At 41.2% G+C, this 14642-nt stretch overlaps 1 protein-coding gene across 6 annotated transcripts in view; it reads right to left on the reverse strand.

Moving 5' to 3' along the window:
• nbeal1 (neurobeachin-like 1) overlaps positions 1-14642 on the reverse strand; it is a 272851-nt gene that overhangs the window by 191380 nt on the left and 66829 nt on the right. For all 6 annotated transcript variants that reach the window (XM_078551460.1, XM_078551459.1, XM_078551456.1 and 3 more), the window contains exon 2: positions 8382-8473. In XM_078551460.1, coding sequence (XP_078407586.1) covers positions 8382-8473 — 92 coding nt within the window. The remainder of the gene's footprint in view (positions 1-8381; positions 8474-14642) is intronic.

The raw sequence follows: 14642 nt of genomic DNA on the forward strand, positions 1-14642 counted from the left end.
AATATATTATCATGGATAGAGGATTGGTTAACAGATGGGAAGCAGACAGTGGACATAAATGGGACTTTTTCAAGTTGGCAGGTACTGAATAGTGGAGTGCCACAAGGGTCAGTGCTGGGACCTCAGATATTTACAAGCTATATCTAAGTTTGCTGATGATACAAAGCTAGGTGGAAAGATAAGGACATAGAGGCTGAAAAGAGATATAGACAGGTTAAGTGAGTGGGCAACAAGATGGCAAATGGATTATAATACAGGGAAGTGTGAAGCTATTCACTGGTCAAAAGGATAGAAAAGCAGCATATTTTTTAAAAGGTGAGAAACTTGTAAGTGTGAATGCGCAATGAGACTTGGCTGTGCTTGTACAAGGAACGTGGAAAGTTAGCATGCAGGTACAGCAAGCAATTAGGAAGACAAATGGCATATTGGCCTTTATTGCAAGGGGACTGGAATAAAAGAATAAAGAAATCTTGCTGGAGTTGTACAGGGTTTTGGTGAGACCGCATCTGGAGTTGTGTGCGCATTTTTGGTCTCCACATTTAAGAAGATATACTTGCATTGGAGGCAGTACAGTGAAGATTCACTAAATTGGTCCCTGGGATGAGGGGGTTGTTCTATGATGAGAGGATGAGTGAATTGGGTCTATATTCTCTGGGTTCAGAAGAATGAGAGGTGATCTCATTGAAGCATACAAGATTCTGAAGGGGCTGAATAGGATAGATACTGAGAGGTTGTTTGCCACTGGCTGAGGAATCTAAAACATGGGGGCACAGTCTCAGTGTAAGGGGCTGGTCATTAGGACTGAGATGAGGAGAAAATACTTCACTCAAACCGTTGTGAATCTTTGGAATTTTCTGCCCCAGATGTGGATGCGCCATTGCTGAATACATTTAAGGTTGGGATGGACAGATTGTTGGTCTCTCATGGGGAGCTGGCGGGAAAGTGGATCTGTAGCCCAAGATCAGCCATGATTGTATTGAATGGTGGAGCAGGCTCGAAGGGCTGTGTGGTCTACTCCTATTTCTTGTGCTCTAGTGAGTGCATCATTCCTCCATCTGTAGATAGGCAAAGCGATTTGTTAGAGACAACCGTCCAGGGCATTGTCAAACACCTGCCAACACTTTCAAGAGGCCCAGAAGCAGATAATTTGACAACCTTCTCTGGTGAGAAGCATTGAAGGGCAGTGAGTAATAATAGAGAAGAAGCCAGGCAGAAGAGACCAAAAGAACTGGAGGGAAATGAACAGTTTTTTTAAATGCAGCAAGTTGTTAAGATCAGAATGCGCTGTCTGAAAGAGTGATGGAAGCAGATTCACCAGTAACTTTCAAAACAGCATTAGATGTATTTGTAAAATTTGCACAGCTATGGGGAAAATTCAGGGTTAGTGACTCTAAAGGGATAGTTGCTTCAAAGAAACGGCGCATTCACCATTGGCCAATTGGCCTCTTATAGGGATGATTCTCTGAAAAAAAAGATTTGATCAATTACTGCTGACACTAATGGGTGAATAGATCATGACAAAACCATCAGCCGTCACCAGGAGTGACTACTAGTACTCCAATGCTGATAGGTCTTCCCCCACTTCAAACAACTGGTCATCATGCTCTGCCCCATCACACTCCTGCACAATGACACAGATCTTGCCCGATCAGGCCCCAGTGAAATAATGATTACCACTATTACTATCAAATTATTCTCGGAGCCAGACCTGCAATGGCTGGGGTAGGTGGCAGTCAGATAAGTAATCCATTCAACGAAAGGTGAACCATCTGCCCCTTTACAAGAATTCAGTCCACGAATCCCAAGTGCTGAAATGAGGTCTCAGGTTAAACATTTTCATCTGCTTTATTGATACATGAGAGTCAAAAGATTCAGCCTGTTATCGTGATATCTGTACAGAGTAAAGAGAATATTCTTGAATGCTGGATTTCACTCCTCAATCATCACTCTGTTTTCGTTTTTGAAGCTCTCCATGCACATGTCACAGCGTGTATGTTTTAGAATATAAAACAAGGCATCATTGATTCTCTGTTAAATTACATTGTCCCCAGCGGCCATCTCCTCCATTATGCAGATAAATCAGAAGCCAAGGGATCAGGGAATATTCAGATAATTCATTTTACAAAACAATGTTAGGCCTTTTTCCGAGAGTAACAAGCCTCTGGAATGCATTGTCGGCTGATGAGATGGTGCTAACTACCTATATACCATCAAGAAGGACAAAGATCCCATCGTATAGATAGATGGTAAGTGCCTTTACAGACAACAACTGGTTCATGTGGCCTCCTGATCCAAGGGTGGGCAGGTTGAGGGGGCGGATCTGCAGACAGACAGGAATCTTCCAAAATCCTATGGGCCCAGGTTATTTTTCTCTCTCCCAGGTGATTACCAGGTTGCTGGGGCAGGGAAAAAGTGTTTAGCCATGATGTTCTGGCCATCATGGCAGGGGGTAGGTTTGATGGACCAGCTGGTCTTTATCTGCCCATCAGTTTTATATGTTTGCATAAAGCCAACCTCATGGTAAAGTTTTAGACAGCCTGAGCTATTAGAAAGTTTTAATGGAATATTTCCCAAGTGAGCATAAAGCTGGCCCTAGCCAGATCCAACTGCAGCATCCCTATATTTCCATGATCAGTGCCTCAGGCTGCAAGTTTATAATGGATATCCGATGTTCCACTTCATGCCATCCTGTATCTCAGTGACCAACTCACTGAACTACCCCATGGTAAGTGATTGGTTGGTGAGTATTTTACTTGTTTTGCTCATTTATCTTTTAAATATTGGTACAATTTATTGGTAACTGTAAGATTTTCTCCATAATAAGGTTTTTGTAATAGCAGTAAAGCTTATTGGGAGTAGGAGGGTTTATATAATTAAAATAAATAAACATATTTTTATCTATTTATTTACATAACCAGAACTTTAAAATGAAACAAATTAAAATAAATACCTAAAAGACATACCTTTGTAATTAAGTAATGTACAACTTTTAGTTGTGGATGGTACTAGCTTTTGATAAGCACAGTAAATTGTCATACACGTAGGAATTATTCCAAGTTAATTAAGAAAGTAATTAAACTAAATTACTTAAATAACATTAAAAAAAAACAATAGCAGGACAGGTGTGTTGTAGCTGTGGAATGTGGGGCTTTTGGACACCAAGGCGAACCAGGGCAAACACGTCTACAGAAAGTATAAGCAGCTTAAGAAATTCTGGATCATGATTATTGATCTGGAGGCCAAGCTGCAGTCACTGCACAACATAAGGGAAGGGGAGAAATATCTAGGCACTTTGTTCCAGAAGATGGTCATGCCTCTCAGAATAGGGTCATCTGTTTTGGGCAGTGGTGACAGACAGGAGGATATGACTGTGAGTGAGACAGGAAAAGGGACTGGGCAGAAAGTTGTGGAGGAGGCTCAGACTTTGCAACTGTCAAACAGGTACAAGGTGCTTGCTACCGGTGTGGACGAAAGCAAGGTCTGCAGGGTCGATGGTCAGACTGGCCATGGCACCATGGTACAGGAAGACGTTCAAGTGGGGGTAGCAAAAAGGAATGTAGTGGTAGTAAGGGACAGTATAGTGAGAGGGATGACACTGTTCTCTGCAGCAAAGAACAAGAGTCCAGACAGATGTGTTACCTGCCCAGTACCAGGGTCGGGGCATTTGCTCAGGGCTGGAGTGGAACCTACAGTATGAAGGGGGAGGATCCAGTTGTCAGGGTACACATAGGTACCAACAACAAAGGCAGGACAAGGAAAGGGATCCTGCACTGTCACTATGAAGATCTAAGAACCAAATCAAGAAGCAGAACCTCAAATGTAATAATCTCTGGATTATGACCTGAGCTGTCTGCAAATTGGCTGAGGGCAAATTAGATTAGGGAAATGAATGCGTGTGGGAGAAGTGGGTTCCGGTTCCTGGGGCACTGGCATCAGTACTGGGGAAAAGTGGGGCTCTACCTTTGGAATTACTACACCTGAACCATGCAGGGACCAGTGTTCAAGTGAGTCGCATAACTAGGGAATTAGAGAGGGCTTTAAACTAAACAAGGAGGGGTGAGGGATCAAGCTTGGGTAGACGTAGCAAATCAAGGGGCAGAATCAAGGCAGGAGAGCAAAATAATAAAATGGGAAATGAGGGTCAGAGAATGACAGGAAGGGACAGAGAAAAAAACCTATGAGTACACCAACAGTCTAGACTAGGTGTTACAAAGATAACAAAAAGACAAAACTAAAGGCTTTGCATGTGAATGCACATAGCATTCACAACAAAATAAATGAATTGATAGCAGGCATTGAAATAAATAAATATGATTTGATAGCCATTACGGAGACATGGGTGCAGGATGACAAGAATTGGGTCCTGAATATTATGGGGTATATGACATTGAAGAAGAATAGGAAGCTAGGTAAAGATGGAGGGGTAGCACTGTTAATCAAGGATGGCATTGGCACCATAGTTAGAAACAACCTTGATTCAGAAGATCAGGATGTAGAATCGGTTTGGATAAGATAGGGAAATGTAGGGGAATGAAGTCACTAGTGCGAGTGGTCTACAGGCCCCCTAACAGTAACCACAATGTAGGACAAAGTATACAAGAAGAAACATTGGGTGCTTGTGATAAAGGGGCAGCAAAAATCATGGGTGATTTTAATTTACATATAAACTAGAAAAATCAGACTGGCAGTAATAGTCTGGATGAGGAGTTCATAGAATGCTTTCGAGATAGTTTCTTAGAGCTGCACGTTCTGAAGCCAACCAGAGAGCAGGTTACATCAGACCTGGTAATGTGTAATATGACAGGATTGATTAATGACCTCAGGGTAAAGGCACCCCTAGGTAGCAGTGACCACAATATGATTGAATTTTACATCCAGTTTGAAAGGGATAAAGAATGGTCTAAGACTAGTACTTTAAACTTAAATATAGGCAACTATGTGGGCATGAAAGCTGATCTAGCTGAAGGTGACTGCGATGCTAGGCTGTGGATAGATCAATAGAGAAGCAGTGGCAGACATTTAAGAGGATATTTCAGAATACTCAGAATAAGTATATTCCTACTATCGAGAAAAATTCCAATGGAAGGACCAACTATCCGTGGTTAACTAATGAAGTTAAGGAAAGCATCAAATTTAAGGAAGAAGCATATAACTGCACAAAGATGAGTGGCAGGACAGATGATTGGTCAGAATATAAAGAATGGCAGATAATAGGTTAATCAGGAGAAAGAAATTAGAGTACAAGAGGAAGCTAGCTAGAAATGTAAAAACTGATAGCAAGAGTTTCTACAGGTATTTACAAAGGAAAAGTGTAAGTAAAATGAGTGTTGATCCTCTAGAGTGACAATGGGGAGTTAATAGTAGATAATAAGGGAATGGCGGATAAAATGAACAAATATTTTGCTTCGGTCTTCACTATATATGATACAAAAAACATTCCAGTAGTAGCTGTAAATCAGGAGGTGGAAGGGAGAGTGGAATTTGGTGAAATTACAATCACTGGGGAAGCAGTATTGAGCAAACTGATGGAGCTGCGGGCTGACAAGTCTCCGGGTCCTGACGACTTCATCCTAGGATCTTAAAAGAGGCAGCTGATGAGGTGGTAGATGCATTGGCATTAATTCTCCAAAATTCCCTAGACTCTGTAAAGGTCCCATCAGACCAGAAAGTAGCAAATATAACCCTTCTATTCAAGAAGGGAGGGAGGAAGCAGAAACACGAAACTATAGACCAGTTAGCTTGAGATCTATAGTGGAGAGGGTATTAGAATCGATGATTAAGGGGGTTATAGCTGGGCACTTAGAAAAACTCAAGGTTATCAGGAAGAATCAGCATGGTTTTGTGAAAGGGAAATCATGTTTAACCAATTTATTGGAGTTCTTTGAAGGAGTGACATGCACTGTGGATAAAGTGAGCCTGTAGATGTACATATCCAGAAGGATATGTACATGGTTATCCAGAAGGCATTTGATAAGGTGCCACTTCAAAGGTTACTGCAGAAAATAAAAGCTCATGGTATAGGGGTAACATATTAGCATGGATAGAAGATTGGTTGGCAGGCAGAAAACAAAGAGTATGCATAAATGGGTCTTTGTCTGACTGGCAGGATGTGTTGAGTGGAGTCCCGCAGGGGTCTGTGCTGGGGCCTCAACTTTTTACAATTAATATCAATGACTCAGATGAGAGGAGCGAAGGCACGGTGCCTAAGTTTATGATGACACAAATATAGATAGGTAGGAAAGTATGTTGTGAAGAGGACATGAGGAGGTTGCAGATGGATATAGATAGGTTGAGTGAGTGGGCAAAATTTTGGAAGATGAAGTAAAATGTGGAAAAATGTGAAGTTGTTCACTGTGGCAGGAAGAATAAAAAAGAAGAGTATTACTTAAACAGAGAACGGCTGCAGAATTTCAAGGTGCATGAGTCACAAAAAGTTTAGGATGTTATGTTTCAGTTATACAGGGCATTGGTGAGACCACATCTCAAATACTGTGTGCAGTTAGAAAGGATATAAATGCGTTGGAAACGATTGAGGGGAGATTTACTAGACTGATACCTGGAATGTGCGGGTTGTCTTATGAGGAAAGGCTGGACAGACTGGGCTTGTTTCCACTGAAGTTTAGAAGAGTGGAGGGGTGACTTGATTGAAGTATAAAAGCTCATGAATGGTCTTGACAAGGTTGATGTGGAAAGGTTGTTTCCTCTTGTGGGTGAGTCCAGAACTAGGGGGCACTGTTTTTAAATTAGGGGTTGACCTTTTAGGACAGAGATGAGGAGCAATTTTTTCTCTCAGAAGGTTGTGAGACTCTGGAACTCTGCCTCAGAAGGCGGTAGAGGCAGGGTCATTGAATATTTTTAAGGCGGAGGTAGATAGATTCCTGTTAGACAAGAGAATCAAAGGTTATAGGGGGTAGATGGGAATGTGGAATTTGAAACACAGACAGATCAGCCATGATCTTATTGAAAGCCAGAGCAGGCTCAAGGGGTCGATTTCTGCTCCTATTTCATATGATAGCTAAATAGGATTTCTACCTGGATACAAGACCATGGGATTCACATAGCCATGGAGGTAGGTTTTGAGAGGGGAAGAATCCATAGGAAGCCACGGTAGGATCGAATTGCAGGTTTTCTTAAAATGTCATTGAACCTCACAGGCAGGATCAGGCTGCAAGAATTTGAGAGAGTGAAAGGGCAGAGAGACAGAGGCAGCCAATCTCTATTGTTCACCGCGCAGGGTGCGAGTGGGAGCGCGTGCTCAGAGTGAAGAAACCAAGTTTCTGAGGGTTTATATGAAGCTGGGAGATTTGCCTAGCTTTGGCTCGAGGGAGGGATCTCCAATTTTTCCCTCACTGTCAAAGTCAGTTTGTGGAGTAGAAGTTATCCAGCTGGGAAAGGAGCTGAGAATAGATTTGGACTGATTTTCTAGAGTATGAAGTGTCTACTTAGGGGACTGAGTAAAGTATAACAGTGGACGGAGATTTTTGGTCATTTTAAAAAGGGGATCCTTTCTGTAGTTTAGAGTATGAGTTGCTTCCAGAATTAGTGTTTAGTCAAACTTGCTTTTAGTTTGTTCGTTACAGTAAAAGTCTTAAAACTTGAAATCTTGGTGTGTGATCCTTTCAGTCATTCACTGGAAGTTCTTTTTTTTAAAGTTATCAATCTCTACGTGGTTCGTAACAGTCTGAGCACCTCCCTTTATATTCATCGGCATTACCATCACTGAATCCTCGACCATCAACATCCTGGATGTCATTATTGACTAGAAACTTAACTGTACCAGCCACATTAATACTGTGGCTACAACAGCAAGTCAGAGGCTGGGTACTCTGCAATGAGTAACTCACCTCCCTAAGCCCTTCCACCATCTACAAAGCACATGTCAGGAGTGTTACGGAATCTCTCCGCTTAACTGGATGAGTATATTTCCAGTAACATTTGATTGGCACCCCATTCACCACCTTGAACATTCACTCCTTCTACTAATAGCCCACCATATCTATTGTGTGTACCATCTACAATATGCACTGGAGCAATTCACGAATGCTTTTTTGACAGCACCTTTGAAACCGGTGACCTCTATGGTTCAGAAGACAAGGGCAGATGCATGGGAACCCCAAGTTCCCCTCCAAGTCATGTATCATATTGACTTGAAGTATATTGCCATTCCTTCATCGCCAGAGGGTCAGAAACCTGGAACTATGCCCCCAATACCACTGTGGGTGTACCTACACCACACAGACTGCAGCAGTTCAAAGTGGCAGCTCACTACCACCTTCTCAAGGGTAATTAGGGATGGGGCAATAAATGCTGGCCTTGCTGGTAATACCCACGCCAAGAATAGAAAAACATTCACGAACATTCTTGAAACCTGCATAACATACCTTGTGGGAGGTTTTTCAAAATCAACATCAAGAAACTTCTCATATGTTGCAACAAAGCTCTCCAGCCACAGCTTAAGGTAGTCTGGGTCCTTCTGTAACCAGAGAAAAATATACAAGCAAAGCATGGTCAATTTCTTTTTCATTCAAACAAGTGCTGCCTACTCAAGCCACATTAATGAATGTCACGCCCAGATAAAAATACCAGAACTGGCCCCAAACCCACACTTCCGATTCTTTGTTTTGCTCCAAGACTACTGGAGGCCTTTTCAGGATTTGATACACGTACAATTCCTTAGCATTATTTCAGTCTACTGTTTATGCAGAGTTTCAAGCTTTAGGAAATGCTACGAGTTGCTCGAACCTCCAACTTTAGACTGACCATTGCACACGTCTGCAATCACAGTGCCACTCAGCATGTACGTAACTGTGCATCTCCGTAAGGGCTGGAAGAACTGGAACGTGGCTAGATCCTTAATGCATTTGTCACACCGAAGAAGCAAAACCCACAGATTTGTAATACTTCAATCATCACAAGGCATAAGACTGTTGCAAAATTCTCCAATTTATTTTAAGAGCAAACTCCTCCCAAGTCAGATGTTCAATAAAATTTATCTTCATTTTGATTTGCACTTTTCTCACCTGCTCTCCCAATTTAGAAACGCTGACTGCCAATGCGCAACAGAACAAATTTATCTGTATTGAAGGGGATTTTGTAAGCTGTAGTTCAATGTTAATAAAAGGAACAAACAAGAGTTCAACAAGATAAATAATTCACACTGAAAAACCATCTGATTGTACTGTCACTCAATTCATACCCTACGCAAAATGTTATCTGGTGATAACTTAAAAGTTGGCCTTTGAACCCTCTGGCTCATAGCATCATTCTCCATGTATACAGGAGACAATTCAGCCCATTGTGCCTGTGAAAGGACTTGAAAGAGCTTTCCAATTAGTCCCACTCCCTTGCTCTTTCCCCATCACCCTGCAAATGTTTCCTTTTCAAGCATGTGTCCAATTCCCTTTTGAAAGTTACCATCAGGTCTGCTTCCTCCACCCTTTCCAGCAGCAAGTTCCAGATCATACAGCTCACTGCATTAAAAGTCCAACCATTTTTCTTTCAAGCGGTTTGATTTCTTAGTAGATTAAGTTGCTCAAAACCTTGTCATTTGTGCCCTTATGGACAAGTCTTTTTTTAAGTGATTCAATATTTTAAAGCACAATTGGGGGAAGAGATTTTCAACTATCATTTTATTTCAAGGTTTATAGACATCACCGAGATATCTTGACTAGGTGAAACATTGTAATGACTTCCAAGTAAACACCATCTTAGAGTAGGTAATCTGTAAACTCCTTGAGTTTATATACCCTCTACTTTCTGCTCTATTGTTTTAATTGTTCATTAACAAGTTGTTGATATCTGGTGTTTTGGTCTTTAACCGAATAATTTACATTCAATGATCAGAAAAGATAGCCCAAAAAGAGCTAGGAGTCTGCCCACTCAGTGTACTGGACACAACTGCTAGATTTGTACTGATCTGTTTACTGAGCAATGTTTGTGGAAGTTGTAAAATCAGCAATACAAACACAAGAGAATTAGATAGTATTGTTTTATTTTCACAGTAATGAATTATCCTGTGACAAAAAGTTCATCAATTCAAATAGATTAAAATGTGGCATTTTCACTGGCTGCACTACAGATCATGAGTTAAATTAGAATTAGTTGAACAACAAGACTGGGAGGCCTGAATGCAGATCCAAAATTGTGACAATATCAGAGGGGGTGGGGGGGTGGGGAAGGGGAGCGGCAGAGCGGCAATAGAAATTATCACAAGCTCAATCAAACAGGTCGAACAGTTCACGTACAAAATTCTGAGACAATTCTGGCCTCTTGTGCATCCGATTTGCTTCACCTCACCACTGGTAGTCATGCCTCCAGCTGAAGAGACTCTTATGCTCTCATACTCCTTCTCTCCTCCTTCTGACCTCCTATTTTAAGACGTTTCGTAAACCTACTGCTGTGACCAATCTGCACCACCTTCTCAAAGGCAACAAGGGATGGACAACAAATGCTGGCGTAGCCAGCGACGCCCACATCCAATGAAAGAATTTTAAAAATCTTAGTGCCTCAGTATCAAATTTTGTTTGCTAATGTTCCTGTGAAGTTTTAAAAGCACTATTTAAATGAAAACTATCGTACACTCTTCTCTTTGGAAGAGATATACCATGCCAGCACTACACAAATACACCACCACATGAAATGCAGCATTACCAGAGAGTCAATGAATACAAAAGAAGGGATTAACATGAATTCCAACCTGTCACTCAAAAGGTTAATTAATCTCCAGGCGCATTTAATAAAAAAATACATCCTACGCGGTGGCAACGAAGTGGAAAAGTTGACAAATCCATTCAGTCATGAAGCAAAAAATGCAGCAATAGCTTGGCAATGATTGCGGCTTCTCTCAATTTAAAGTGCACAGGAAACTAAACAGACAGTAACAAGTTCTAACCATTACCTTCATGTTAAACTGAGTAAATGCCAGTTGTCAATGAGACACAACTAGGGCGCTGACATAACGAGGAACAATTAGGTCCTATGTCAGCAGCAAGACTGTTAACCTTGTGTGTGGAACAAGTGTGGGATCAAGTCTTTGCACGTCAGTTGGAATTTTGTTGCAACCCTTGCAATCATGCTTATGTCAGTTGTGGCTCACTGGATAGCCTCTGAATCACAAGGTTCTGGGAGTGCTGAGGGAGTGCTGCACTGTCAGGAGTGCTGTTTTTTGGATGAGACGTTAAACCGAAGTCCCATCTGCCTGCTTGGGTGGATGTAAAAGATCCCATGGCACTATTTTGAAGAAGCGCAGGGGAGCTACCCCCAATGTCTTGGCCAATATTTAACCCTCACTCAAAATCACAAAAGTCAAATTATCTGGTCATTATCACATAGCTGTGTGTGGGAGTTTGCTGTGCTTCTTACATTGCAACAGTAACTACACTTCCAAAAGTATTTCATTGAGACTGAAACACTTTGAGATGTCAAGTGTGTTATGAATCCCCTGGGGGAACCATAAACCAAAATAACTAAATTTATTGAATGAGCCCCAAATGAAGAAATTACCAACAAGATTCTACTTTTTGTAACTTGTACTGTAACACCAATCAATCAACGCCAATTGCAAATGAATTAACAGGTAAATGATACTTCAAATAAAAAGGTAAACTTCACTTTAAATAGTTGATACAACAAAGTTACGTCTTACACAACCACCAGCATTTGTATCCCTCCCCACACAAATGTGGCACCACATAGCTACACAGTTCCACAATATGCTGTTCTTTATTCACACAGGAGTCCTATCCGACAACAGCTTCCACTTTCGAGTTTCACGGGTATAATTAGCATTAGTAAGGCACACTTCTACGAGCCCTCTCCCCCTCTGCAATCCTGGTGATATAGCTTTCCAGAGTTCCTTTTCAACCAACCAAGCAATAACATTCTAGTTCATGGTTTGGCCAATTCTGGGAAAAGCAGTGCCCAGCAGTGTCTCTGAGCTATTCACACAGCTTTCCCAGTTTTAGGCCTCTTTAGCCAGCTCGCACAATGCCTCCCAAGAGTTCCTGTCTCTCTTTCTGCCAAACAAAAAAATCTCTTTCTGAGAGAGACTTGCCTCTTCTCCTCACAAGAGTATTCTGAGTTCCTCTTTCTGCCTATGTCTATTTTTTCTGTGTCTACATCTGTGTGCCGATCACCTTCACCCTCCAACTCCTCTGCTTGTAACTCTCATTTGTGTCAGCAGTCCTTTGGTGTCTGCTAGCCACATTGCTTCTTTCTCAACTTCCTTCCTGTTGGTACCATCTCCAGGTCAAGGGTCGCCAGGTCACATGGACCAGTATTTATTATCCAAGAAAATTAAAATTGATGTAAACTCTTAAAAGTCCTTTTCAAACATTCCTAAAAACAATTACAGACTCCACAGACCTTTTAAAGAAATTACAAGTTTTCCTTACTACCCTGCTTCCAGCTCAAGTGTCGTCACAGGTGGTTGTGAAAAGCACTATATCACTATTTCTTTCTGGCTTCTGAAGCACAGATATGGGTACAACATGGCAAGGCAGCAATTTTGCTGTCCCTGGTGCTTCATGAACCCAAAACTTCAAACAAATATCTTTAAGGATTCTGTATACTACATCTTGAACCAACCTGAAAAACAATTGAATATAAATTATTCCTCAATATGTTCCAATGCAATATAATGAGGGAATGTCAAACATCAGAGTTCCAATCCATTCATGGAATGGACACTCAGTGGAGCACATACCCTTGCCACACTGTGTTAACTCAACATTATTACAATGATGCAGTTCTTCCTTGAGGCTTTTCCCTGCCAGGTTGAGGCTCTCTAACTACAAAGCTGAAAAAATATTTTTTTTATCAAGAGTTTTCATCTGAGGAGGCTTCAGGCCAATCTACATCCAACAATCTGCTCTGAAAATTCTGCTCACATTTTCACAGCCATGACAAATTTGCACCACAGCAGCCGAGACAATCCACAACATTCTAAAACAATCAGCAACATTCTAATTAAAACAACACGCAGCATTCTAAAAAAAGTCAGTTCGCCCCATCTCCCAGTGATAATGGATCCTTAAAAAAATTCCAGGATCCAGATCCGGTTCTGCAGCTTCTCTAAAAACTAATCAGCTCTTCCTTGGGCCATACCCTGCGTTATAAGTTTCATTGAAATCCATCCATTAGTTTTTGAGATATATAGTTTGCAGACAAACAAACAGGGGCAAAAACAATACCTCCACCATTAGCATTACTTCTGCCCACCTTCAGTGACAGAGGTAATAACGTCAAGTGCAAAAATAAGGTTTTTTAAATTAAAAATGGTCAGATGGGGAAGAGACAATACCGAAGAAAATAACACTCAAAAGTTACAGAAAGAAAGAAGAGAGGCTAGCAAGGCTAAGTGGGGGCATGAGAAGATTGAATGGGGATTAGCAAATAGCATTTACAAGCACAAAAGTAAAACAAAGAAAAACTGCATTTGAAAGTGCCGTTCACAACCTCAGGATGTCCCACAGGAGTAAAGATGCCTTTCTGCAATTGTATGCAACCTTGGTGAGACCCCAACTAGAGTATTGTGTACAGTTTTGCTTCCTTTACCTAAGGGAGGGCATTTTGCAGTGGCTACTGTAATGCAGGTAGCACAGAAGTCAATTTGTACACAGCAAGCTCCTACAAACAGCAATGTGATAATGGACAGATAATCTGTTTAGTGACGTTGCTTGAGGGATAAATAACAGCCAGGACACTATGGAGAACTTTCCTGCCCTTCAAGCAGTACGGGATTTTTACATCTACCCAAGGAGGCAGGTGGAGTCTCTCTGTTTCACCTCTCATCCAAAAGATATTGGAGCAAAGCACAGGGAAATCAGTCCCCAAGTCCATTACACTGGATAAAATTTATAATATTTCAATCAATGGGTCACTGACATCACGAGGATGAAAACTGTTCAGAAACTTCTCAAAAAGCAATCATTAGCACAAACCACATTGTTGGGTAGAATGAAGCTTTGAACTGTTTATTATCTAAATCTAAACTATAAAACCGAAGATCAGGAGCAGAGTGCTATTTCGCAATATTGGATGCTTAGACGCATGAATTTGCTTTCAGATCAATGTGCAATTGTTTCACTGGCTTTTATTGTTGACTAATGTGATAATAAAATTGCCAGTACTACAGTAATTAGTGACAAAATCTATTTACCTTTAGGTCTAACGCTCAAACTTTATTACTCCACTCTCCTGTGCTCAGCTTCCACCACGTGAGTTTTACCCAAATTAGTCTATAACTGGTAGATAACAAGTAAAAGGACAAATAGTACTTATTTGTTGTTTTATCAGGATTCTAGTTAACCACTGTGCAATCTCCTGTAATCACACCAAAAACTACTGAAAAATCTAGTAATGGGAAACAGTTCTGTCAACCACAATCTAAGCAAATGTTGGCCTTTATTGCAAGAGGATTTGAGTACAGGAGTAAAGATGTCTTGCTGCAATTGTATAAAGCCTTGGTGTGATTTCACCTGGAGTACTGTGTACAGTTTTGATCTCCTTCCCTAAGAAATGATTTACTTCCCATAGATGGAGTGTAATGGAGGTTCACCAGACTGATTCCTGGGATGGCGGGGCTGTCCTACGAGGACAGTTTGAGGAGACTGGGCCTGTATTCTCTAGAGTTTTGAAGAATG

The sequence above is a fragment of the Cetorhinus maximus genome, chromosome 11 (assembly GCF_964194155.1).
Source record: "Cetorhinus maximus chromosome 11, sCetMax3.hap1.1, whole genome shotgun sequence".
NCBI lineage: Eukaryota > Metazoa > Chordata > Chondrichthyes > Lamniformes > Cetorhinidae > Cetorhinus > Cetorhinus maximus.